Here is a 26,533-nt window from a genome sequence, read left to right as displayed (position 1 = left end):
CAGATGAAACGTCAGGTGATAACAATACGTAAACCTTTTAGCATCCATTAACTCAAAACAAAACTTGATATGTTGTGCAATTAAAACTCACTTATTTCTAGTTGAAACCGTAAGTTGAAAAATGTTTGTGTGGATTGAGTTCAATTTAAGTACCTACTGCTAGTTTAAAAGTTCAGGGTTTACGAAATATAAACGTGGAATAACGTCTGAGGGTTATATAGAGTTTTGTCACATTTCATTTTTGAAAATTCTGAAATTATAAATTCATAAGTGTTTCCCGCCGCGCCGGGAACCGAACCACTTCCAACGTTTTTGCACGTTTATTTATAAAACCTTTACTGTTCGACGACCGACTGGCGCAGTTGGCAGTGACCCTGCTTTCTGAGTCCAAGGCCGTGGGTTCGATTCCCACAGCTGGAAAATGTTTGTGTGATTTGCAATAAGTGTTTTTCAGTGTCTGAGTGTTTATATGTATTTTCTTATAGTATTTATGTATTTATAATTCATAAAAATATTCATCAGTCATCTTAGTACCCATAACACAAGCTACGCTTACTTTGGGGCTAGGTGGCGATGTGTGTATTGTCGTAGTATATTTATTATTTATTTACTGTTATCCATCTCGTCAATCCAACTTTGTAGTCTCAGTGTCAAGTATACAACATTGAAGCATATAATTATTTTAGTCTTTGTGTGTCGTCATCGAGGTATCATGGAAATAAAACATTCTTTCAATACATTTTATTACAAAAAGTAATTAAAATAATGTGTAAATAGATGGGTGGGATTCAAATAAACAAAAAAAACTTATATAATAATAACGAAATAAATACAACAGATATTTAAATCACGTTAATACTGATGTCAAATGGAATTCCGATTTATAGCAGTGAATGTGATTCTTGTACGAGAAACATATTTTAAATGCACTTAATAAATAACAATAAATAAAATCTTACACAATGTAATACAAAAGTTAAGACCAATACATCAATTTTACGAGTAATTACGCATACGTAAATTTTAAATCTTCAATTTTAATAATATTTCCATCCAGGGTCAAAAATGTGACGTCTTCTAAATTATGTGCTAGTTCTCTGGACCCCATGTTTGCTTCAAATACATCAATATCCAGATATAATGCAGATCCATGTGCTCTTGCTCTTATTATAAAGTTGAATCTACCATCTGCTACAAAGAAAATAATTAAGTCCACAATATGGAATTGTCAGAACCATCCTACGGTTATAAATCTTGCAATGCCTCTACATTGTGCGGCCTTTTAACATGCATGTATTGCCAGAGAACATAAGCTAGTATGCCAACTCAAATAATAGGTGAATCAGTTTATTTTTTTCAAATTTTTAGTTTTAACAATATTGTAAGTTTGGAACCTTCTTTAAGATGTAGTAGTACTACACCTGTATCCTAAGACTCAGCTCTTACATAACTATATCCGTTATATGCGTAAAAGATGTAAGTTGCATTTTAAAATAAGTTTAAACAAACAACAGTTTGTTTTTGAGTATGTATATGCCGCTCTACTCTCAAAAATATTTATTTTGGCCATAATGTTTTGCTTCACGCACAAAGTAAAAATAACTAGTGTTGAAAAAACTTTTACATTACCTGGAAATAGACCTATGAGATCTGGTTCACTAGATGGGGGTTGGTCAGCTATTTGTCCATTCACACTGCCATTTATATGGAAATAGTTCTCGGAGAAATTAGCTTCAGCCCAGCATGCAATATTCCTTTCATCTGGATAGGACACTCCTGTTGTAAGTTTGAGCAACAGCCTAAAAATATAAGTAGGTGCATTAGATTAATCTCATAATAAAAGCATTTAAAATGTATAAACTGACCAATTTGCTTGGCCAGCGTGGTAGCCTACGGCATAAACCCTTCTCATTCTGAGAGGAGACCCTCTGTGCCCTATAGTGGGTTGGTAATGCGTTGATGATGATCATACTTTTACAGGGACTAGAAATTTATGTTGCTACAGTGGTGTGCACTTCATAGATGCACAAAAGCACTGCATACCCTAAAGTTGATATATAACTGGTATAAAAGGATGATTTTTGCTGTTTTATGCAATTTTCCTGCTGTATGCATACCCTGGAAAGAAACCCAGTGCACGCCACAGCCTGCATCCATCAGTAGATATAATGAGGATATTGTTTACTTAACTTTTGTAACAAGCAAGTGCCTAACTGTTGTCTGTATAAGTCTTCTTTAGAACAGAATGTAATGGTAATTTCATATTTATAATGCAGATTATGAACGGTTTTAGAAGAAAGCCCAGGTTTTAACGAAAGGAGTGCATTTGACAGCCTTTCTTCACACCAGTATTAATATAATAATATAATAATTTATTTATTTCATATAGAAAAATGTATACAGCAGGAATCTCCTTATGAACACAGTGATACTCTATTGATTGTGATTTGGCATAAACTAGCTATTCACTTAGATTTGTTATGTATAATATTTTATATACATACCTTTGTGGGTTGTCTTGTAGTGTTCCGTTTATTTCTATCATGTCACCGTTTTTTAGGGGCCTCGGCAATCGAAACATGTTTTCGTTTTGTCTATGTGATTCAGGCCAAGCGGTATTTTGTGCGCGCCCGTTTAACATCGTACCATACACCTCATTGTCTATGGGGGAGCTAGTTTCAATAAAAAATGTTGATATTTTATAATAAAACAATAAAACTTAGTGTAAATACTATGTAATTTACGCCTTTAATCGAAAGGCAATATAAAACAAACGCGTCTGTTAATTTATAAATAATGTAAAAAAAGCCGGCCACTGAATCGATTTAAACATAACACTCGCGTTTATTTACCAGATGCATAGGTATTTTCTTAGTGAAGTACGTCAATCATTACCCACAAGCCTTTTACCACACGGCCAATTCATCTTAAATATTCTATACCTATTATTATTGAATCTTGTTTAATTTACATAACCTACTAAACTTGTTTTCGGCTCTGAATTCCACTACGCAACGTTTGACAATAGCATTGACATTGTAATGTCAATTTGACATTAGGCAATCGAAAAAGTTAAGAAATCGTTTAGAAATAGTAAACAGAATTTGGCATGATGCAATTCTAGCACGGAGTTTTGAATGTTTGAATGAAAATTTTCGCGGTATGTTGAAAGTTATTTTTCGTATACAATTACGATAGAATCGCTACTATCTTAAATCTTGATTGTAACTCAACAACTTGAAAACGTAAAGATACATTCGTACACTTATTAAAACCTTACCCCATCACACACTGCCAACAGTTTTTTAACATAGTGATCTAGGTTCCTTATCTACAAAATAAACACAACACGTCAGTTCACGCTGAGATTCGTTTTTAACTACCTATCAATGATAGAGAGATGGAATGTGGATTGAGTGAGATGACGTAATACCGAAAACAAACACGTTCACGGCGGAATACAGTGCCTCAATACACTAAAACAGTATATACCGTATACAGTACACACCTTGAAGATTATCGTCACTACACCTTCGAGCCGCAAGCGCAGTTATTCTGTCCGATCGGCGCGTCAGTTTCAAGCACCACTTGTATAGCTACAGCGTGTATTTGGCGCAATGCATTTAATATATAGTTTTTAAATTACCAATTGATTTTTATGAATAGTGACGCACTTACCTACTTAGACAAGGATAATATACTTTAAAATTATCATTACATCAAATACTTTGCCTTTCCTCATATTAGTATAAATTATTATATTAGGTTGGTATTATTCATTCATTAATTACGAGACGTACGGTTTTAAGTATGGGATTTGAGGGTGGTTTAGTTTCGTTACCACCTTCCTTTAACGGACGTAGGCCATATCAAATATATGCGCTGGTCTGCAAATTTTGATGTTTTTTTTTATTACGTTACTTAGTCCCGGTTATTTGCAGTATCTTTTCAATCTTACTTAATTATGTCGAAGTGGAAACGGTTTTTAAAATCGTCATGAAATCAACCAATGGACGTCCACCTGCTGGATATAGGGAACATTTTTCAGGGCTTTCTTAGTTCCACCGGCTCTCTGCGACTCTTTTTATGACGTCTGTACTAGTTGGGGGGTCTACCGGGAACGTTGCGTTTACCGATGTCGGTTCGCCATTCTAGCATCCCCGAACTCCGGCGTCCGTCGTTTCTCCAAGCTATAATGCCCGCCCATTGCCACAATTGTCTCTTTAGGTTTGCGAATCGTTCAGCTACTTCGGTAACTGGCACTTCTACGGATATCCACTCTTTACACGCACTTTTCACACTGATTTGATTACGTAGATCATAGCTCTATCCATCGCCCGCTGTGTGACTCTAAGCCTTCTTCAGTCATACAATTGATATATATATCACTTCCACTAGTCTAATTGACTTGAAGTTCAGTAGGTATTACCTATAATTTCTTAGTAAAAGTCACTTACCTGAGCACCTACTTTATAAGTTATCAGCTTTTATTGCCACGCACACGTTGTAACACCTGATAAGTGTAACAATGGCAATTCAAATAGGTTTAGATTTATTTATGTTAATCGTAAGAACTTATGTCTGGGGACCTATCGTTAAACTCCATATTATAACGTCACTCGATTTAACGACAAACTTCCTAAAGCGTCGGAAATCTCTCGGCTTTCGGGTTACATTGAGACACTCAGCCACTCTCAATAACGACAACAATTAAATAATAAATAGGTAGGACTTTTTAAGATGTAAAAACTGTACAGCTATGCAAACTGCAAACATGGAAAGAAATAGACAATCACTGTGTCTTGACGAAAAAGGATTTAGTAGCTCTACCGTGTCCACAATATGGAAAAAATAAAAAAAGAATCCTACAAGCAGAGAAGGATGGAAATTTTTCCAAAAATTAAAGAAATTTGAAATTTTAAGATTTCTTCTTCTCTTTATTAAACAGCAACTCTCTGTAACGTAAAAATATGCACAGTACCTTGAGTTCTCGTTATGAAGAGTTTACACTGTAGTTAACTTGCAATAGTTCAATAAATGTGTATTATTCAAATGTTTCATCTTCCACATTTTACCTTCCATATTTTGATTGTTCCACCAATCCGCACTGGGCACAGCGTGATGGACTCCGGCCTTAACCCCTTCTCATTGTGGTAGGAGACCCCCCTGTAGTGGGCCGGTAATTAAGTTAGTTAGTTCTTGAATTAATTAAGCATGAATACACGGTCATGTTTATTTAATTCAAGAACTTAACTTTTTAGTGTTGCGCAAAGGAAAGAAAAAGTTCAAACTCTATGTACCCAAGCATACCTAATGAAATTGTGATCCACTTAATAGTTCTTATTTATAGATGAGTACGTGACTTTGTTGTGCAACTAGAATGCAATTACGTAGTGTGAAGCTTGTCTGACGTACGTACAAGTACAAGAACTAAATAAAATTAATATTTAAAAAACCCATAACATTAGCATTCTGTGACTACCTTCTTGCTTAATCATCATCATCATCATACAACTTAATACTAACCCACTAAAGGGGAACGGGTCTCCCCTCACAGTGAGCAGAGCTTAGGCCGTAGTCCACTAATCTGGCCCATTGCGGTTTGGTGGACTCCACACGCCTTTCAGAACATTATGGAGAACTCGCAGGCAGGTTGCGTCACGATGTTTTTGTTCACCGTTTAAGCAAGTGCTATTTTAATTTGCTTAAAACGAACATAGAAAAGTTGGAAGTGCGTGCTGGGATTCGAACTCGGCCCCCGAGAGTGAGGCCGAAATTCTAACCACTGGGCTGTCATCGCTTCTTGCTTCATCATCATATCATAACCACTGTATGTAGGGCAACTTATCATCAAGAACATATCATTGCCACTTGACAGCTGTCATGAACTATGTGCTCTAAAGTCGCTCCATTAAACAGTTTCTAATTGGAGCAACTTTTCGGCGGTAAAATTAATTGCTGCAAAGTTTCTCACCTGGTCCTACTAGTTAGTATTATATAGTCCTTCTTATTATATAAGTAGGTGTTAACGTTGCAAAATCATTATTAACATATGAGGGGAGTAGAGAGGTGTTAATGTATCTAATGAAATAACTATCTTCTATATCTATATGTATAAAAATGTGTTACTATCCGTTAGTCTTACTAAAACTCAAGAACGGCTGGACAAATTTGGCTAATTGAGGTCTTGATAGATTGGTGGAAGTCTATGGAAGGTTTTAACGGTGAGGCCATACTAAAGACGACAATTTAATCAGAAATGTGGAAGTTATTTATAATAGCATACTAATATGCGAAATGTGAAAAGTAGAAGTTGACTACCTATTTTCGGCGCTGCATTGGTGCATGGATCTTAACGATATTTGGCATAGAGATAGCTTGCATGCTGTAGACGGAGATAGGATACTTTTGATCTCAAAAATGCAAAATAAAGGATTTAATAAATACTTTTGACTTCTGATCTTGACAAATATCGCATTGCATCGGACAAATTTTTTGCCCCGGGAAAGTAAACGGCTCTTGGGGATTTTTCAAATACGAAACCAACACAAACCATGTTGCCGGTAACAGTTAGTAAATATAATTGTTTGCTAGCTACGACAATCCACAGACAGACATTTACTAAGTATAGCTAAGATATTATATGGAATACCACTTGTTTATTACGGTCTTTTACAAATCCCGTCGGGACAGTTTGTTTTCTAGAGATAGCCAATGGTACTCTTCGTCATTTCAACTAACTCAAGTTACCAAAAATCAAGTTTATCGGTTACTAAGTTAGGACGTGAAGTAAGGACAAAGAAACTAACAAACTCACTGAATACTCAGACTCAAAGATTACAAAGAAACATTGCGTTGGCGTCTAAAAATAGTGTTTCACAAGTTCTATAAAACTTTGACTCGTCTTATTAAATTTTCGTAAGAACCATAACACTTTTATATTAACCCCTTCACTAATAATAGTTGTTAAGGGTTTTCTTATTTATGACACAAAGAGAGAATTTTTTCATCTAAGTATTCACCAAGTATAAGTTTATAAGTAAAGCTGTAAGTAATTCCCCTTTCCCTATTACAGTATGTAGATGACATATCTGACCTACCTGATTTAAATCACAACACATAAAAAATCACCCTAAAGTTATTTAAAAAAATAACTCTTACCTTGCCAACATATATTAATTTTATTGATTCCTTGTCTATGGGTTATTCCACAAATACGTGGTCGGAATGAAAATTGTCGGTTAAATTAAAATTATTTTTCACTATGATATCTATATTTTCAATGCGAAAGATAAATGCGTGACTACTTCTGGGTGGAGTTACCTACACTGTACAATTACAACAGTCTCATAGTACTTATTTTTAAAGTCTTTCACAGATGTTTTGTATTATTATTTGCTCGTATGTTTTTTTGTGCTTGAGCAAGAGTCTTCACAGATGGCGTTTTATTTATATTAGATTTTCGGTGCATTTCAGGTAACTTATGTAAAGTACATAAGTTTCTATGTTTTCTACTCCACTAGTAGTTAGCCCTTGATTGCTATCCTTACCCGTTGGTAGGTTAGTGATGATGCCGTCTACGATGGTAGCCGGCTGACTTGTTAGAAGTATGGCAGTTTAGGTTAAACCCACACCCCTAATCTTTCTTCATTAATGTTTAAATTAGTAATTGGTATATAATATATTTCACTTTCACATGTATCTGTTAGCATTTCCCTCCAGTAGGTGCGTGTGACGGCTGTGACCTCTAGCTCGTGTAATTTGGTTTTTATTTAAAATTCGCCGCAACTGGTGGAGTCGCGACCATTTTGTTTCTACGGCATATTAATTTTTTTCGTAAGATCTAAGTCCAGTCTAACCATATCGCTATCAATTTTCTTTCTTAAAAAGCTGCATACTTTAGAAAATCAGACCTTCTGAAATTACCAATAATAAACCTGTTTTCCCCCCTGTCCGAGATATGTAAAAAAAAATAACACGAAATACGTAGGTGTAGACTATGAAGCAGTACGCTTCGTCCCGTTACTTACGGAGAATTACGAACGAAGCCGCAGGGAACATCAGTGCTAAATAAAACTACTGTTTCATCAAATATTAAGTTTTTAATGCCAATATACATATTAATATTGCACATGATTGCGACACAGTTAAACCGGTATTAATTTTAAGGTCCATTCTAAGAGACAGTACAAAATAATGTTCTGTGTGAACAACTAACAGAACCCAAAATATTCTATTTATTCAAGGCACCATCTAGAATGCTCACGAACTATCGTGATACAACTAAGTACTATTGGTTTCATTTAAGCTATTCGATATGTATCTGCTGACAGGCAGCCTAAAGTCAGCAATATAAAGTACCTCGTGTGCTAGTTGGTGCTCTTTAAACGCTTAGCACCAATGCGTGGGTTACATTTTGTTGGTTCAGTGACATAATACAATAAGTCAATTATTGAACCTCACATTCCTCGTCTATTCAACGTTTCTTCTGTACCTTCAGTACAAGATTGCAAACGTACTTGCAACGTGAGTATTGTCTTACCATTGAAGTGATTGCATAAAATCAAAAATCCATTGCATTTGAAGCTCACTCTCGTTTAAAATTGAAGTTTAAATTCTGGACATGTTCAACGCCTTTAATAACGATGTATTCGAGAGGTTTAAATGACTTGAACGTACAAGTGCCTATAAACTCAGGTCCTCTATCCGATTCTTCGAAGTGTACATCCATCGATGCCTCTGCCTTAACAACGTTGGCAAGAACATGCAACGTAAAATTTACTTCCTCTGAAAAAAAATGGGAACAATGGTAAAATTTATAGATTTTTAATAACTTTTTGATGTTTTGCCAAGTTTATTTGCATGGCCCTTATTTATATTTGTAATGAATTGATTTCCTGTTAAAATTACAATCGAAATATGGGTCTTTAAAAAATCATAAAAGAATCATTAAACATATTAGTAAATTTTATGTTACTTTGATTACCAAGTTATTTAAAGGATTTTAGCAGTGACACTTAGACCAAAAATCCAATCCTTTATTTGCTTATTATTGTCAAATGTGTGCCGTGTGGTGACGGCAGATACAGTAGGATACGGTGTACCGTACCCCTACTGTATCTGCCGTCAACTGTAGTTGCGTACAAAAGAGGCGTAGTGCCAACTGTAGTTGGCACTACCCCTCTTTTTCCCGCGGGTGTCGTACGAGGCGACTAAGGGAATATAACGGAGAGTGGACATCAGAATCCTCTGTGCTACTACGACCATTTACAGCGATCAATAATCCGCCTGCCCAGCGGGGTGATTATGGGCAAATCCTCAAGTCGGGTTAGGCCTTTAGTCCAGCAGTGGACTGAAATAATCTGTTGATGATGATGATGATGATATCTCGTGTTTTATTACGTAAGGAAATGCTTCCTGAGCTTTTTGTGGTCTTAGTTACTCACTGTTTCTTGGGTCGATTTCGTAAGTGCGCTCCGTAGATTGGTTCTGATTTTCGATTCGTAACAACAGTTCATCTTTCCTAGTATGACGCGCAAAAACAATGGTACATTCGTCTTGCTTTTCCATATGGTCACCAGTGAAAGTAGTGCTGTAACAAAATTATACAAACTGATAATAAAACATTATACAGTATTTACGGTTAGAGTTCATTCAATTCCATGTACCTATGACCGTTTGAAAAAAAACGTTATTATAAATGTCTCGAGTCTAGACCCTAAATTCTCAGGATCCGAAACAGCAATTCTTTTTTTAAAGTTTTGGGATCCACCTCTCGGAGGACTTATTTTCGTTGGTGTCTATATTACTCCGTGATAGTTTCGCTTTCTTTTGGCGAAGAAATGGTTAACATCGGTTCAGCAAAAGAAAAGAAGCAACTACTGAGTTTCTTGCCGGCTCTTCTCGGTAGAATCTGCTTTCCGAACCGGTGGTAGTCACTACAAACAGACATACTTGACGTTTCAAAAGTTCTTATAAAGTAGGCCTACTTGAAATAAATGAATTTTGAATTTTTTTTTTAATACTTTGGAGCCTACAAACAAGCAGAACAAAACAAAATCTGTCCCCTTAATAATGTATTTTTTGCTTTTTAATATACAATCAGATGGTTTTAGATGTTTGTCCATGCGTAGTATTTATTCTGAAGTACATTGGAGGAGCGTGAAGTAGATATTATGGAACAAATTGATTTCCGTAAGCTGTTGGTTATTGTAGCGGGAACGGTAAAGTTAAATTCAGCTTGTTTGAACCTTCTTAAGTATATGCAATACTGCTTAAATACTATGGTACTTACATGCCAACATTGTAGCTATATCCTTGAATCGTTATGTTTGTGCCTGAATTTATATCTTTCGGCAATCTTAGTACCGTTCTTTCTTTTTCAATAGAATTGAACAAATCAGGGATACTTAAGGACGAAAAAGGTTTCATTTCGATCTTTGTCACTACTAAAACACTAATTATTGTTATTTGTTTTACTAAATCCATTACAACAGACACTGATCACTTTTTTTATAGTTTACTATGTCCGTGTTTTGTATTATCGAATCTTTTGTGGTTTAAATTATTAATTAATTTACACTTTATTATCATTGACGTGCTACGCGACGTGATATTAAATTACTTGTGACGGTTAACAAAATAAATTGTAGTTATTGTATTAATGCAATGAATCACAATCTGTGTAATGTCAGTTCCTTATGAGTCTTTTAGGGGAGGAAAATTCATAACAGGTATTATTGAAATTGCGTAAGTTCAAAGGAAATTCGGGCAAGTCCTTGGATCAAACATAAAGTAATAACTGACTGAGAGAATGCATTGATATCCCAGTGGCTCGGACTTCGACTTAATTTTCGTGGGACCGAGTTCGAATCCGATCGCACGCACCTCTTAACTTTTCTAAGTTATGTGCGTTAAAAAAATTAAAATAACACTTGCTTCAACGGTGAAGAAAAACATTACGAGGAAACCTGTATGCTGAGAGTTCTGCATAATGTTTTCGAAGGTGTGCGGAGTCCATCAATCCGCACTGGCCCAGCGTGGCGGACTACGGCCTAAACCCTTCTCATCGTGGAAAAAGACCCCTGTCCTGTAATGGGCCGATTGGGTAATGATAATAAACAGACTGATTTTTTTAAGTATATATATTTTTGACTAAGGAAGGTTTGAGGTCTAAGAGGCCTATCGTTCCCCGAAAAAGGCCATTAGTAAGCGGGTCCTCATTTTCATGATGCAATACCAGGGACAATGCCATAGAAACACCAGCTCAACAATATGGTTTTGTTATATTTGAGCTTGAATTAAAAACCAGTAGCGTGTAGATTATAATAAAAGTCATAATTATTTCATTAGGTGAATCAAATGTCTACACGTTGGGAACAATTGGTGCGCATCGGGTTGTCACCACCAAGTTGCCTTCAGTTGGCAGAACGAGAGAAGCAATGACAGCTGCTGGCAATACAACTACTAGACTTCTCGGAACTTTCCAAAAGGTATGACATTTTATCTACGTCGTTATCTAAATGTTCCATTAATGAATTTGACAGTATTATCGAAATTAGTGAGTGAAGAATTAAATACAAATCTTTATAAAGTAATGAAGAATAATAATTTATAAGTGAATGAAGAATTAAATTAACAAATCTTTATAAAGTAAGGCCAAGGGAAACGTATAGGTCGATACATATACAGCCATTAGCCATTGTCTACAGCTCATCTGCAGCCATAAGCCATAAAAGAACGGATTTTCTTTTGCGGATATGATTTTTTAAATGCATTCATAGGCAAATAAGAGTATTTTTCAAAGAAATTAATTTTTCTCTATATATTTGTACGTGCCCTACACTATCGTACACTATGGTAATACGCTCGACCGTACCAACAGGAAAATCATCCTCCGAGCGGGTGTTCTGTGCTCAGGGACCGAGGTCCAACCATTCATAATTTGAAGAAGTTGTATATAATATGGTCTTTATTTGTGAACACATAGCTTGCGCGATGCAGAATCTTTGTGGCACCATCTATTTAGATAATTTGGAGAACTCTACATATTCATTTATTCACCTGGTCTTTGGTACCTAAGTTATTTTAAAGAGATGGATGGATTCTGTGAAAGAGGATCTGTTTGTAAAAGGAGTGGATAGTAAGATGATGGCTATTAGAATTGGGATGGAACGTGGGATGAAGGCAAGAAAAAGCAGAATAGTTGCATAAATTACTATTACTTTACTGTAGAATAAGTGCACCTGGAATTACTAAAAATAAGTGAATTATGTATGAAGAGGACCAGCAATTTGTAAGGAAATGGTGCTGCAGATGGCCTCTACAAGCAATTGAAATCTCGCGATATAAATATAGCCATTGTGTTATAAAACTTCCAAATGCTATCAAAACTACTTAGCCAATAGGCGTTAACCTATTTAGTGCGCCCTTGGACGCGTGTTCTATTTCGTATGCATACGTGAAGTGGCCGAAGATCATTAATTGCAAGTGCGTTTGTGTTACGTTACCATTATTTTTAAAACGAGCGTATAGTTCCGATATAACTGTAGCTGGATGCCGATGTATGAATCAAAATGAATTACAATAATTATTTTCGGAGATATGCAATGCGAAACGGTCAGTTTATTTTAGAACGATACACAGCCAAGTTACGTATATGCCTCAGGTTTATTTTACTAATAGAGTCGCTAGAAAGATTGCAAAGGAGTGGATAGTTGGAAACTAAGATCGATTTTTCCATTCTTAAGTTTGTTACTTATATCTAAAGTTGAGTTTGTTTTAGAGTAAAAATATTGATGTCCCCGGCACATGGCAGACTTAGGTTTTATTGGGTAAATTAATACATTGTATATCTAGATCGGATGTCTTTAAAATTATCTGGGCGTTTGCAATCGTCCTAGGCTTTTCGTAAAAAAACAATGTTTCCTACTTTCCTGCTACATTTATTGATATTATAAAACATTATGATTTACATACAGCACGCAAGCGTGAAAGAATTGAATGCAATATATAATGATATCATGTAGGTATTTTAAAAATATATTGTTGGCATACATATAGCACTCAGAAGTGGAAGATATTAAAAATATCATACTACTTCCAATTAGGTATTGCATCTCATTATATCGATTATATGTTATCGCTTGACTACGGTATCGTAGTAGATTCAAGGCCGCAGCCGTAAGCCGAGCTTTCAACCGAGAAACGAGGAAAATGTATTTCGATTAAAATGTTTGATGCATCATTTATAACAATCTTTATTTGGATTTCTCTTATGCTTTTGCTAGCTCGCAATCGTGGCGTCGTCGCTTGCGCATATCAAACTCTGTATAATCAAAGTAAAATGGATCTAATGACACTCGTTTTGGAGTCGCAAATCCTGTACTTCTCATTTTTGTTTAAAAACGTTCTGTCGAAAGCACAAACTAAAGAATTGAAGGCAAATATAAGCTTTAAATTTGTGCAATTAAGATCCATATTAATCTAAAGATCCAAGGATACCTACTCGAAAACGAATCCTCGATTAGGAGCGAGCAAATCTTGTACCAAGGCTAATGAAGAATCCCATAACAATGTTGAAGATTCAAAATAGGCGTCGAAGTAATTTTGACAGACAGACATGAAGGCTGTCTTATTTAATAATGTGTAGTGATAGTTCGTAAGTTCAATCTGATACACACACATCAAAGTGTTTAGGGATCAAGTACATTTTTAAGTATAAAAAGGTATCCAATTAATATTTTCCTAATCCAATCTTCTAGACTGGCTTTTTACTTTAATTCCTATGTTTAGGTTAACGAAATTAACCCATGTACATACTTTTTTATATTTTACTTTTCAAACTTAATGTTTGATTAAAAAGTAGTGCTGTACAATTTGGCCGTTTAAACAGGCCATAAAATTTAACCAGGTTAATTAGTTCAGCAGCCAACTAATTAACTTAAACTAACCGGTTAAATTAATTAACTAGTTAACCGGTTAAATTAGTTAACTAGTTAACCGGTTAACTGATTTACCGGTTAAACGGTTAATCGGTTAAAAAAGAAGTTGCTTATCTTCGCAATCAGCAAACTTATTGATATTTCTGTATAAAAATCGCGAAATTTCTTGTAAATATAATTAAAACATTTTATAATTTTATAATTATATGATTTGTTAACAAATATCGACAGAGGATTTGTTAATATTTATCATTAAATGATTTGTTAATATTTAATAAATAAACACCAGATTTATTAAATAATAACGAATCATTTTGAATAGTAACAAATCATTTGTTTTTGATGTTTTAAAATGGTCTCTAATAAATTATTTATTTACTATTAACCAAATGTTTTGCAAATTAATCATTCTGGGTAACAATTTTCAATATATTAGTGAGAAAATTTGATTTTTTTTTAGCCTAGGTTTGGTAAATATTAATTGGATTATTTTTTATACTTGAAAATGTACTTGATCACTGGACACTCTGATGTGAGTATATTAGATTGAGCTTACGTTCTAGTTACAAATTATAATATTAGGTACGTATCCTCTTTGAGGATCGTATAAGTTTTAAGCGACACGAAAAAGAGAGGAGATTCTATGTCGTCTTATTTCTAATGTGTTTTGGCCATGTTTCAGTTTGATTTTGACCGATTTTAAAAATTATTTTATCGTTCGAAAGGGTATATATGTATATACAATGCAACCTCGATATAAAAAATCGGAGGGGAGCAAGAAAATATTCGTAATATCAAGTAATTCGTTGAATTGAGGTTTGTTATGTTGACGTTAGATTGGTCTAAACTTCGTTATAAAGAGGTAAAAGAACTTTTACGTTTCTGAGCCATTTTAACTTAAATCTTTAACAATAGTGACGAACAGAGGTGTTTACATTACTTTCCATCAAAACTACAATGATTACTGTACAAACAAAAGCGTGTCGAAACATGTCGAGACATGAATCACATTATAAGATTAAGAGTTATATTATTGGTGGAAACTTTATATAAAGGTTTTGGGTTGGCAAAATTCGTTAATTAGAGGTATGAATACTTTTTCTTGATAGTTGAAAATTCGTTATAAAGAGGTTGTACGCAAAGAATGTTCGCAATGTAAAGGTATATTTTATATTGACTCTTATGGACAATTCAAGGGGATTACGAAGAATTTGTTAAATCGAGGAAGTCGTTATATTGAGGTTGCACTGTATATACATATCTATATATATATATATATATATATATATACATATATACTTAATCTCGTATCGAAAAACCTTCAATTTTAAAGCCATTTACCGTATTTTGCTTGGACTCTATCAACTGAAATGAAATCTATTATTATTGATGACGGGATTTGAGTCTAAGACGTCATTTGATTTCAAAAATAAAAAGTTCGCACTTATTTATACCCGACGGAATCTTACTGATTAATTGGATGATTATTTGGCTTTGCCGAGTCGAATTGTGTAAGACCTAGTATATTTCATACAAGTCACACATGTGCTCGGTATTCATAAAGGCGCTTTATGACGTGTAGGTGGATTACGTGTTCTTGGTCGGCGTCGGCGGGGGGGTGCCCCACTACACGGATTATGCCAAGCACGTGAGACTGGGAGACGTCGTGGTATCTACACCTGCACCGGATCTACAAGATAAGTAAGTCCCTTTTCATCATCCGCAGCCTTTTAAAGTGCCTGTGCTGGGACCAAGCCTCGTCTCTCAAAGGAAATACGGTTTAATGAATCCCCTTTGCTTCTTCGTTTTCTTTCGCTGAAATGATGATACTTCAATTTTTTTTTTTTTTACTACAAGCCAGCTCTTGACTGCAGTCTGACCTGCTGATAAGTGATGATGCAGTCTAAGATGGTCATGGGCTAGCATGTTAGGGGTATGTCAGTTATATTGAAAGCAGTTGCCCTGCTTTCTGAGCTGATATTCTTAGGTGGTGTTGATAATTGAAAGTAGGTAAAGTAAGGCATTCCAGATCTTTGCGATGTGTATTAGATACGAGGAGGGGAAATACTTCGTACGTGTCCATGGGTGCAGATCCTTCGTACCTAAATAAGGGTGCAGATCCTTACGATGCCTCTCAGTGTAAAGAAAAAGAATTACTAAGTAGATCAAAAAGTTATTAATCACACTTTGATATACAACTATGGGCAGGCAACCTTGCGAAGATGTTCCCAACTTGTTGTTTATTGTCTAGGTCGCCGTTGAGTCGTCGGCTCTGTACATACCTACCTGTCAACTTGAAATAATCAATTTATTATTAGCACTTGAAGCAATGAATTTTCTAAATATTTCCGTATTATGTTGTTATCATTCAAGGTCAAATTTCAAAACATGAGTAATCTTCAAGTTCCCACCGTTTAAGAAACAATTTGTTGTTTTTGTGTCGTTTTATCTCAACAACCTTTGACAGCCGAGTGGCGCAGTGGGCAGCGACCCTGCTTTCTGAGTCCAAGGCCGTGGGTTCGATTCCCACAACTGGAAAATGCTTGTGTGATGAACATGAATGTTTTTCAGTGTCTGGGTGTTTATCTGTATATTATAAGTATTTATGTGTATTATGTTCATAAAAAAATATTCATCAGCTATCTCAGTACCCATAACACAAGCTACGCTTACTTTGGGGCTAGATGGCGATGTGTGTATTGTCGTAGTATATTTATTTATTTATTTATTTATTTATAACCTGAATTGCTTCTTTTGTATTGCTAACCTTGTAAAAGCTATGTACGTCAAGTTATCATATAAGAGTCAAAAAATTGTGACCTAACATATATTTTATCTATAGCATAGATCATAGATATATATGTGTTTTACCCCATTTGCTTTGGTGGACTTGAAGAGATCTCTACACTGTATTGTAATAACTGTTTTTTCTTTTGTAATTCTTGATGCGGTGTACAATTAAAGTTTATTAATTCATGCATATTCTCATGATTAAAAAAAACGATAGGTTTTCCTTTCCGTGTACGCAGTAAAACCTGTACCACATATTTACTACTTAGCCACCAGGTGAAATTCCACTCAGGAGTTAACTTGTTAAGTAGTAAACGTGTGTTGTATGCGTGTGTAATTAAGGATGTAAAATACGTGTGTGTACACGCGTATTTTACATCCTTGATACCTTTAGGAGCAAACACATGAGGATATCAGCACCATCGTGACACCCAATGGACGGCTACAGATAAATAAATAAATAAATACTACGACAATACACACATCGCCATCTAGCCCCGAAGTAAGCGTAGCTTGTTTTATGGGTACTAAGATAACTGATGAATATTTTTATGAATAATTTACAAAAATACTTATAATATACAAATAAACACCCAGACCCTAATAAACATTCTTGTTCATCACACAAACATTTTTCAGTTGTGCGAATCGAACCCACAGCCATGACTCAGAAAGCAGGGTCGCTGCCCACTGCGCCAATCGGCCGTCAGATACAACAGTCTTGTGCCGCTTGGGTCCACTGGCTCCCTGCAACTCGCTGGATGTGTACTGTCCACCTCGTGGGGCCCACCAACGCTGCCTTTACGCCATTTCAGGACCTTGGAACCCCAGGGTCCATCGGCTATCCTAGCCCACTGCCATTTAGCTTCGCGACTCTTTGAGCTACGTCAGTAGCTCAGTTTTTCTACGGATCTTTTCAATAACAATATGATCACATATCGATAGTCCAAGCATATGCGAGGACATCGAAGATATAGATATGCGAAACCAAAATCGTATTAACCTGGGGGACACTAAACAAAAACACTTAGTAACATCGTGTTTATTGTTTACAAACCATAAGTGAAACCTTGACACATACAGAGTAATTACTGTTCAAAACCGAAGAGACGACAGTTTAGGCGCCACAAAGTACAGTCATGTGTCTGCCCTATCCAACGTTGCGCATTGTGAGAAAATCCAGTTATCGACTCATTCGACGAATCATAAATTGTCTCGTAGCAATAGTTTTACAATATTGTGTAGGTAGCTAATAATTTTCCTATTTTAGATTATACGTATTGATGTGGGTTTTGGTTACATTTTGATCCATCTTGAATATTTTAAGAACGATTTATTGATTTCCGGTATTTTGCTCGTATCTACCCTAAAAAATGAGTGCTGGAAGTCAATATAGGAATATCTTTGCAACCTAGAAGTTTTTTATTTTAACATCTAATAGTAACAATTTACTATTATTATATACTACAATTTTATTAATTAACCTTAATTTTTTTATCATTTGCAACTGTTAATAAAAAATATTAAAGTCTGAAGAAACTGGTTCTGGCTACACTCTTAGTACCAAATTGGATTACTTGGAAGCTGTTAAATGAGGTTGAAAGAACTATTAATTATCTATGTTTTTCTCCCGAGAGATAAAAATTCAAATTATTCTTGACCATATTGCGTTATGAATCGTTCCTTAAATGATTTTCTAAAAAAAAAATGATCGACGTCGAAAATTAAAAGTTCGTTTTTATAGTAGTTTATTAAAATTTTGGGAATTATTAAAAAAATACTAATATTTAGACCTTAATTTTTTAGTAGATTACTAATTCATGCTGATATTCCCTCTAAGTGTAGATTAAAACAATTCAGTAAAAGTATAAAGTTTAACATAATGCATACAGTTGCTAATAAAATGTAACATCGCATATACTGAAATTAAATTAGATTTCTTTATCCGAATTGTTGATAGCGGTCCATAACCGCTATTAACAATTCAGGCATCTTCTATCATAGGATAGAGGTATTCAGAACTCGGTTTACTGCTCCAATGTCGGTTAGGGGGCAATTGTACAATTGCCTAAATTGGCAACAGCGAGGTCTGACCACATGACCTTATAATATCCCGAGAGTGGGTTAAATGAATGCCCTTTGGAGCATTGGTCATATTGTTACCTGTACAAAACGTCATTGGTGACTGTCCAATTTAAGTTCATTACCTATTTGAATGCATGTCACGTCATAAGGTAAATACCATACCTTCGTACATTCATTTAATTTCGGTGTCATTATCACCACGGAAAAAAATGTCTGATATATTTCAGTGGCTTTTAGTAACCAGGGTTCCTAGTAGGTAGTTTTCTATTTATTACTAGTTTTAATGTAGATCAGAATACAGTTGTCACCACCCCTCTTTTCCCACGGTTGTCGTACAAGGTAACTAAGGGAATGCAGCAGCTTCCTTTGTGCTACTACTCCCATCTCGAAGAAGATGTCTTTATTTCACATACAGATATAAAGCTAGGTTAACAAAACATACAATAATACAAAATACATGCGCAAAGGCGGCCTTATCGCTTGAAGCAATCTCCTTCAGACAACCTCTGGTTGAAGAAACATATTACATAAAACGGGATAGTGCAATACACAAATTTGCTAACCATCGCCTGCTATCACTAAACCGTCTACCCAGTATGGTGATTTTGGGCAAACTTTACCGTTGGCAGAGGCCTTTTTTTTTCGCGGGGAATTCCTCATGGATACCACTACACCACGGGGAGGTGCAGTGGTTATGCCGGACTCTCACCGACTAAAACCCCACGGTGTTTCGAACTCATCGCCTGGTGACTGGGTCATGGGACGATTGGAACGATTTCGCACACAACCGCAACCCAGCCAGGACCGTTGGCAGAGGCCTAGTTCAACAGTAAACTGGCATAGGCTATTCATGAACTAGTTGTGCCCGACATCACTTTATTGTGGGGTCACTGGTTAAGTTATATAAGAGAAATTATATCAAAATGGCTCTCCCAGTGCCATAAATGATTAAGTAGTGCATTTTACAACCAAAACTTCTTGCTGTTTTTAAAAGTTTTTAAGAAAGCGCGTACACGAGTGCAACGTTGTGCAAAAATTTCAAATTATTTGAGATTACAGATTGAATCTCCCTATCTCTATACTCAAACACCTTAAAGGCTTTCATGTCCTGGAACAATGTGCCTGTTGAAATACGCAGTCGTACCTAATTCCCTTCCTATATTAATTAATGAAGTTTCATCAAGAATAATCTAAATAACTTATTAGGGCCGTTTATAACATGCTTGTTCTTTAGTTAACGTAGTTCAATACTGTTTTATTATCAGATACGTGTACATCTACTGCGAAAAGGCAGAGCGTAATAACAAAGGCGGTTGGGACTACGAAGTCAAACCGTACAAGCCGGCGGACTACCTGTTACAAGATCTTGCTGTCATCCTCGCCAGTTCGAACGCAACCTGGACCAATTATGTCAATGATGGTATGTATACTAACAGTATTTTAATTTTTAATAATCTTCGACCCGGAAAAATTATGAGTTGGCTTATGAATTTACCTAATTATTCGGGATACCAGCTGTGTCAAAGAAAATGGAATGACACGATGAAAGACCGATAACGGAGTAATCCTACCTGTTCTCCACGGTTTTACCGAAGGGTATTAACCCTTAACTAAATGTTCAAAGGATACCTTACTTATTTATAGACGTAACTTTAAACGTACAACATATATACCGTATATATGTCTAAATATCATGCTCCAAAAATGCAAGGTGTATATACTTAAGATTCACTTGATATATAAATATATTTTTTTTTTATGTTAGCCGGAGGTGAGGTTGCAATATAGGTCTATCTATCTTTAAGATTTATAATGATCCAATTTTTTATTCAGGCTTAAATCGTCTGAAGGGTGTTCCGGGAAGATGGGAGCCACCTGAAGAGGCCACAGATCGCTTGTGCGTTGACGTTGGTGGAGGCGCCTTCATCGAAGTGTCACACCCGGCGCCGCAAGGCGAAAAGATGTGAGCCATAATTTGAATTACTGCTTCATCATCATCATATCAACCCATTACCGGCCGACTACAAGGCACGGCTCTCCTCTCACAATAAGAAGGGGTTAAGGCCGTAGTCCACCACGCTGGCCCAGTGCGGATTGGTAGAAAGTACCTATCTATGTAGGCAGTATACTTACTATTTTTTTAGGTTTCCATACCCTAGGGTCGCTATGAGCCTTTCCTTTTTTCATTTATATTCAAAGTGAAAATTGAGATGTTTAATGGCGCTGAAATATGAGTCACTAAAGTCTGAAAGACCTCATATGATCTAACGATTGTTGCGGTAGGTAGGTAGAATGAATAATTAATAAGTAATTATGTATTTGCTTTAGAGATCATATAAAAGTTTTAAATAAGTCGTCATTTTAGTACTACAGCCTATGAAGTATCGCTTGATTAGTAGTAGAGAGACAACGGTGTTAATTTCTGCTGCGAAGCAGTATGTAGTACTGCCCTGGCAAAAGCTCTGCTGCAATGCTGTCTTCCGGTTTGAAGGGCATGGTTGCTGGTGTAATACCAATCACATGAGGCTTAACACCTACGACTCAGGTTGATGGACACAGGGAATCAAGTTGCAGGACGTGTTCCCCCGAAAGGACCATTACCAGTTCACCCATTCAATTCAGTACAGCGATAAATTGGAGACGGACAGGACATCTTTTAAATCCGAGTATTTTACTATGGGCATAAGCGAGCACACCCGCAGCTCAAGTAGTGGGTAAAATCGGACCAGAAAAATAAAAGACCTCTCCATATTTCGGATAAAAATGGATCTATCCTACCTCTCTTCTTGAGCTGTGTTAGACGCCTTTGGTTTCCTGGAAGAGATCGCTATGTAGCAATAAGGCCGCCAAATTGTATACTTTTTGTTAAATTTTTATTTATAATTTTTCTATATGTTTATGTGGTGTACAATAAAAGTGTATTCATTCAGTCATACATTCATCAGTTTTTTTATACATTTACCGTTTCAAATGCCATGCATACAAATGTGGCATGTCCAAAACACGGTTTTTACTGTCCCGCCCAGGCTTTATGCCATATAAATCAATTTCATCGATATCGCCAGGCGTGGTCCGCGCGTACACTGTGCGCCGGTAGCGGGCGGGCGCGCGGTATCGTGTGCGGGTGAAGCGCGCGCGGCGTTCGCCTCGCACGCTCGCGCACTCGCCTACGACTGCGAGTTAGACGCTGTACTTGACAGCGTCGTTGGCAACTGCAAGGATTGCTTCCTCTCCATTAGAGGTGAGTGTACACACTTCACCTTACGATATTCAGGGTGCAGAGTGTTAGATTCTTCTACTTAAAGTTCACTTATTCGATCGCGTGAAAACTAATTACGATTTATATCTTTACGGATGGCTTGCTACCGGTGGAGAAGAAACATAAACCTAAAGAAACAAGCGGGATACATCGAAGACACGCTGGAAGCTACAAGGCCCTATGTTCGATTTATCTACGTGTGAAATGTCAAACTTAAATCCTGATTGGTCCGGTCTGCATTGAATAGGAGCCATGAAAAGTTGCTCTGTCTCTCGCACGCGGTTTAGCATATTATATGAGCGTGACAGAGAAAGTTATTGTTTTATTTTTACTATTATTGATAAACATAGCCTAATTTTTTTCGCTTGTGAACCCATCTTTCAGTCATTTGATAATTATTGGGAAAATAATGTTTTTTCGATCTCGTGAAATAGTGTTTCTATTTCGTATTTGCTGTTTATGAGTAGAATTGTGAACATGCCAGCTTTAGTTGACCAAACTATATGCAGTGTTTGATTGTTTCTCTATAATATGCTATTTATTTCTTTGTTTATTTCACTAGATTGTGTCAGCAAAGTTATCAGAAATCAATCAAGCAAGCGAGAGTTTCAAATTTGTTATAAGTTACAATTTTTAAAAACCTTGCTGTCTATCTTAAAGCATAGAGCACCACAACCGGATATAGTACGCATTATATTTCATTCACAAGTACACCAATTAACATATGTTTTCCTTAACGAATTATGTTTCGATGTATTGTATAAGGACAGGCCGTGCGTAAACTCGGATAATCGCCTAATCAAATTGTGGTGCAGTAATAATTATTGTGCCGTACGTAACACGAACACTTGACTACTTAGATGAATTAAATGGTAGTTAATGATATATATTTATAACAATATTATTTTTGTATACTAACTGTAATCTGAATGGGAATATGGAATCTTTAAATCGGAATGGTGGATTTACATTTCCAAGTTTATTACAACATACATACTTGGATATAAAAAAATTTGGGATGGCGTCCATCTTGGATTTTAAATTTAACATAGTGTATTCTACTTGTCGAGCCCTTCCATTTGATACTCACACTGAAGGAGTTGAGGAACAATATGTAGTTCGCCATTTTTTGAGGGCGGCCATCTTGGACTGTTTTTCATCAAATACAGCTAAGAACACTCCCGACTTATTAATCTTTCTAACAAAAAAAACACACACATACTTTTTTTTTTATTCAGCTAAGTTTAAACAAAATAACGGTATAGTAACTAAGGGTTCAGTTAGTTCATCTTGCACCTATGAGCCGAAGATATTAATGAAGGGCGTTTATTATGTATCTCCTTACAAGACAAAATATGATGCGGCAATAACTCGTTGCTTTTTTTCCAGGTATATCCGACTACCGCGACGGTACTCGTGGCAAGGAATGGCAGCCAAATGCCGCTCTGGCCGCTGCAGCCGTGATGAAAGCTATCATCTTGGCTTTAGAACCACCAACCGATTAAAAAAGCATCTCTGGTGTAGTTATCGTAAAGTATCGCTTTATCTGACAAAACGTCTAAGGGGGCGTCCATAAATTACGTGAGGTTTTTTTTAAAATTTTCTGTCCCTCCGTCCCCCCCTGGTGAGATGTGAGATTTTATTCAACCCCCTCCCCCATCCCCCAATTTTACATATACGATATGAAAAGTCACTAATGACTCAAGCACTTATCAGGGAGTACATTGAACAAACCACGCGAGTAGTCTTAAATACACCCCGAAAAACCACCGAGAACACGTCATGTCGGATTTTGGTAATGTCTTTTCGGCATAAAAATACTTAAGTTTCATTTTGACTCAACGCGTGCGGCGTTTAGTGTATATTCCTGTGTCACTTTACTTCACTATTACATATTAACATAATAATTGACAAACTGAATTGAAATTTTCCATGCAATTTTCATCTAGATCAAATTTACTAACAAACATTTATATTTTGTTTCCTCAACAACTTCTTAGCTTCCCGACATTTGTGCAAACTTTAAAATTCATTAAAAACCGTTATTATTTTTTTATTTTTATAACTCGAACGGGTCTCACGAATTATAATAACTTTAACAATTGATTCATCAGAATTATTATGAAATTCCTTCATTAAAATTATAATAAAGTGTGATGTAATTGAGTCAGCTACTAGAATTGCTCGAGATAGGTTCGAGGTCTTGAATGCAGTTCACGTAACGAAACTACATAGATTACTACGTAATCATTTGCATTGATGTCGGTATTCTTGAGGAAACAAATAAAAATTAAATTGTTTAAAATTTGTGGAAACTGACAATATGGATATGAAATAACTAAAAGGCCCAGATTTATGAGAACTCCTAAACCCGAAGTTGATTATGTTCTATTCAGAATCCCGAGATCCTGGATTAGATTTCTGGGACGGGCATCAAGTTGTTAGGTAGGTATTAGGGTTTTTTCACATCCACATCACATCATGAGGTCATAGCCCAGTAGTAAGATGCTAATAGGATGATCTTTAAAAGCAAACACTACATACAAATATGTATGGTTAGTTTCGGGAGGTTTGAAATAGTGACATAAAATTATCGTGTACTCGTCGATGGCTCCGCGCGACTACCGGCCAGCACGTAAACAAATATGCCGATGATAAAAAGTTGTGCATTCTGGGGTCAATGACCTCGCATCGAAAAAAGCATTTTTTATAAAAAGACCTCAAAGTAATTGCTTTCAAGTTCGTCTTGTCTTGTATCAATAAGTATATTTTAGGCCGAACATCAATAAATATATTTTAGTCTTTGATTTTAATATTCGAATCCTTGTAGTTACAAATATATTAACCGCAACGTAGTGCGCACGGCATAGCAGAAAAATCAATAATAAATTGCGTGTGCATCTGAACTTAGCTTAAATCTGGGCCTGCAGTTGTATACAGCATTTTTTACTATTTGGCATTTACATGAATGAATACTTACTTTTTTCATATTAGGTATATTAGCATTTTCCATAGATAAGAGAGTAGAAAAAAAAATGTTGATAGTTAGAGAATGTTACAGGTCCACTTGCCTTACTTTTTTCCTGTTAGTTATCTAGATAGAACTACTTATTTATACACTATTTAAAGTAAATGTAGTATATTATAGATATACAAGTTTTTTTGATGTTACATCTTTTTTAAATTTATATCCTGTTATTTAGTAGATTTATATCATTAGATGTTTATAGGAACAGTGTCATTGCTAGTTTTGTCCCCGCATTAATTGTTTGAGGGCTCGGTTTTTTCAATCGCTTAATAACCCGAAGAATAATTTTGACAGGTTCTATGAGCAACAACTGTCAAATTTAATAAATATTATTTAGCGATTGAGAAATCGACTTTAATTACGAAATAATGCGAAATCTATTTTGTAACTATTTAAATACTGTTTTCATACTCAAAGTCTTTCCAGTTAACGTGTTTTCTCATAATATTTCATTGTAGTTGTAAACATTTGTGTCTATTTATTGTTCATACCACGATGTTATGTGATACTTTTTTAAGAACTTCATAATATTTTGTTAGGTAAGGTCAGCTTCAGTGCACTACCATAAATACTACCTTGATGACGCGCGTTGCTCAGCCATTTTTATGTTGTTTCCCATGTTGTGCAGGTCTTATATACATAGCCGTAAGTTCATTTATACTAAAACTCTAAGTATTAAACATAATTTGACGGACAGTGCTTCCCATCAGTGGACCCTGATTTGACACTACTTACTAATTTTCATACAATGCCTATGAGCGTATTGTACAGTGACAGCGATAAATAAATTATGTATACGGTGACATAACAAACTGCTGGTCCTAATTTTTGTATGGAAAATCGCCCGCCGCTCGGCTTAGTGGCGTAAATCTTGCGAGAACTCTGAGAGCGATTGGCGCTCTGACATTATCACGTTCTCGATCAAATAAGCTTATAGGTGCACTGTCCGTGAACATGATTACATGTTGGATTACATGATGCAATGGTCGAATTGTTAGTTTAGACCAAAATAAAGTTATAAATTTTCTCTGCTCTGCCCAGGATGTTAACTAGGTATACGGCGAAGCCTGCCGACTGACAAGACGGTATAAAAGAAAAGTGCCGCGAAGAAACTTTGGGTGCCATTATCAATACTTAACACCATAGGCAGTAAAAAAAAAGAATATCTATTGAGCTTTATCTGTAAAGAAATTTTGCCCAACGGGAAGCACTAAAACCTTTGTATAACTTACTATAAATATCCAACGTACACACGAATGCTATGGTCGTCTGTGCACTGAAACTGGCCTTACTACTTTGTTCACTTGCAGCAAACAAATACCTACCTACCTACTTAATTAATTAAGTTTCATGTATGGAGGGTAGAGGTAAGGAGAGTCATCTTATATGGGAGAAAAGTTAAAAAAGTGTCCAGTTGTATGCGCTAAA

General features: G+C 35.8%; 3 protein-coding genes across 13 annotated transcripts in view; 1 reads left to right on the top strand and 2 right to left on the bottom strand.

The window, feature by feature from the left end:
* Nucleotides 1-24,147, top strand: part of LOC120626142 — a 34,135-nt gene extending 9,988 nt beyond the window's left edge. For all 3 annotated transcript variants that reach the window (XM_039893451.1, XM_039893450.1, XM_039893449.1), the window contains 6 exons: nucleotides 11,353-11,492; nucleotides 15,526-15,644; nucleotides 20,084-20,238; nucleotides 20,652-20,781; nucleotides 21,884-22,059; nucleotides 23,467-24,147. In XM_039893451.1, the coding sequence (XP_039749385.1) occupies nucleotides 11,353-11,492; nucleotides 15,526-15,644; nucleotides 20,084-20,238; nucleotides 20,652-20,781; nucleotides 21,884-22,059; nucleotides 23,467-23,582 (836 nt within the window). In that variant the 3' untranslated portion in view covers nucleotides 23,583-24,147. The remainder of the gene's footprint in view (nucleotides 1-11,352; nucleotides 11,493-15,525; nucleotides 15,645-20,083; nucleotides 20,239-20,651; nucleotides 20,782-21,883; nucleotides 22,060-23,466) is intronic.
* LOC120626144 lies at nucleotides 786-7,257 on the bottom strand. Of its 9 annotated transcripts, none has more exons than XM_039893457.1 (4): nucleotides 7,162-7,257; nucleotides 2,505-2,672; nucleotides 1,630-1,799; nucleotides 786-1,191 (listed from the first exon to the last, which is right to left on the bottom strand). In XM_039893457.1, exons 1-4 carry the CDS (start codon nucleotides 7,170-7,172, stop codon nucleotides 1,007-1,009), a joined length of 534 nt encoding a protein of 177 aa, XP_039749391.1. In that variant the 5' UTR covers nucleotides 7,173-7,257; the 3' UTR covers nucleotides 786-1,006. The 9 variants fall into 9 exon arrangements, with proteins under 9 accessions (XP_039749391.1, XP_039749388.1, XP_039749389.1 ...); XM_039893454.1 differs by lacking the exon at nucleotides 7,162-7,257 and adding an exon at nucleotides 4,134-4,412; XM_039893455.1 differs by lacking the exon at nucleotides 7,162-7,257 and adding an exon at nucleotides 4,134-4,408 and having other exon boundaries at nucleotides 786-1,188.
* On the bottom strand, nucleotides 8,114-10,548 carry LOC120626146. Its single transcript, XM_039893465.1, has 3 exons — nucleotides 10,295-10,548; nucleotides 9,447-9,592; nucleotides 8,114-8,787 (listed from the first exon to the last, which is right to left on the bottom strand). The coding sequence occupies exons 1-3, from the start codon at nucleotides 10,486-10,488 to the stop codon at nucleotides 8,588-8,590; spliced, it is 540 nt and encodes a 179-aa protein (XP_039749399.1). The 5' UTR covers nucleotides 10,489-10,548; the 3' UTR covers nucleotides 8,114-8,587.
* Nucleotides 24,148-26,533: the final 2,386 nt, after the last annotated feature.

Source organism: Pararge aegeria, chromosome 9, assembly GCF_905163445.1.
Source record: "Pararge aegeria chromosome 9, ilParAegt1.1, whole genome shotgun sequence".
Classification (NCBI taxonomy): Eukaryota; Metazoa; Arthropoda; class Insecta; order Lepidoptera; family Nymphalidae; genus Pararge; species Pararge aegeria.
This window is presented reverse-complemented; position numbering and strand designations above follow the sequence as displayed.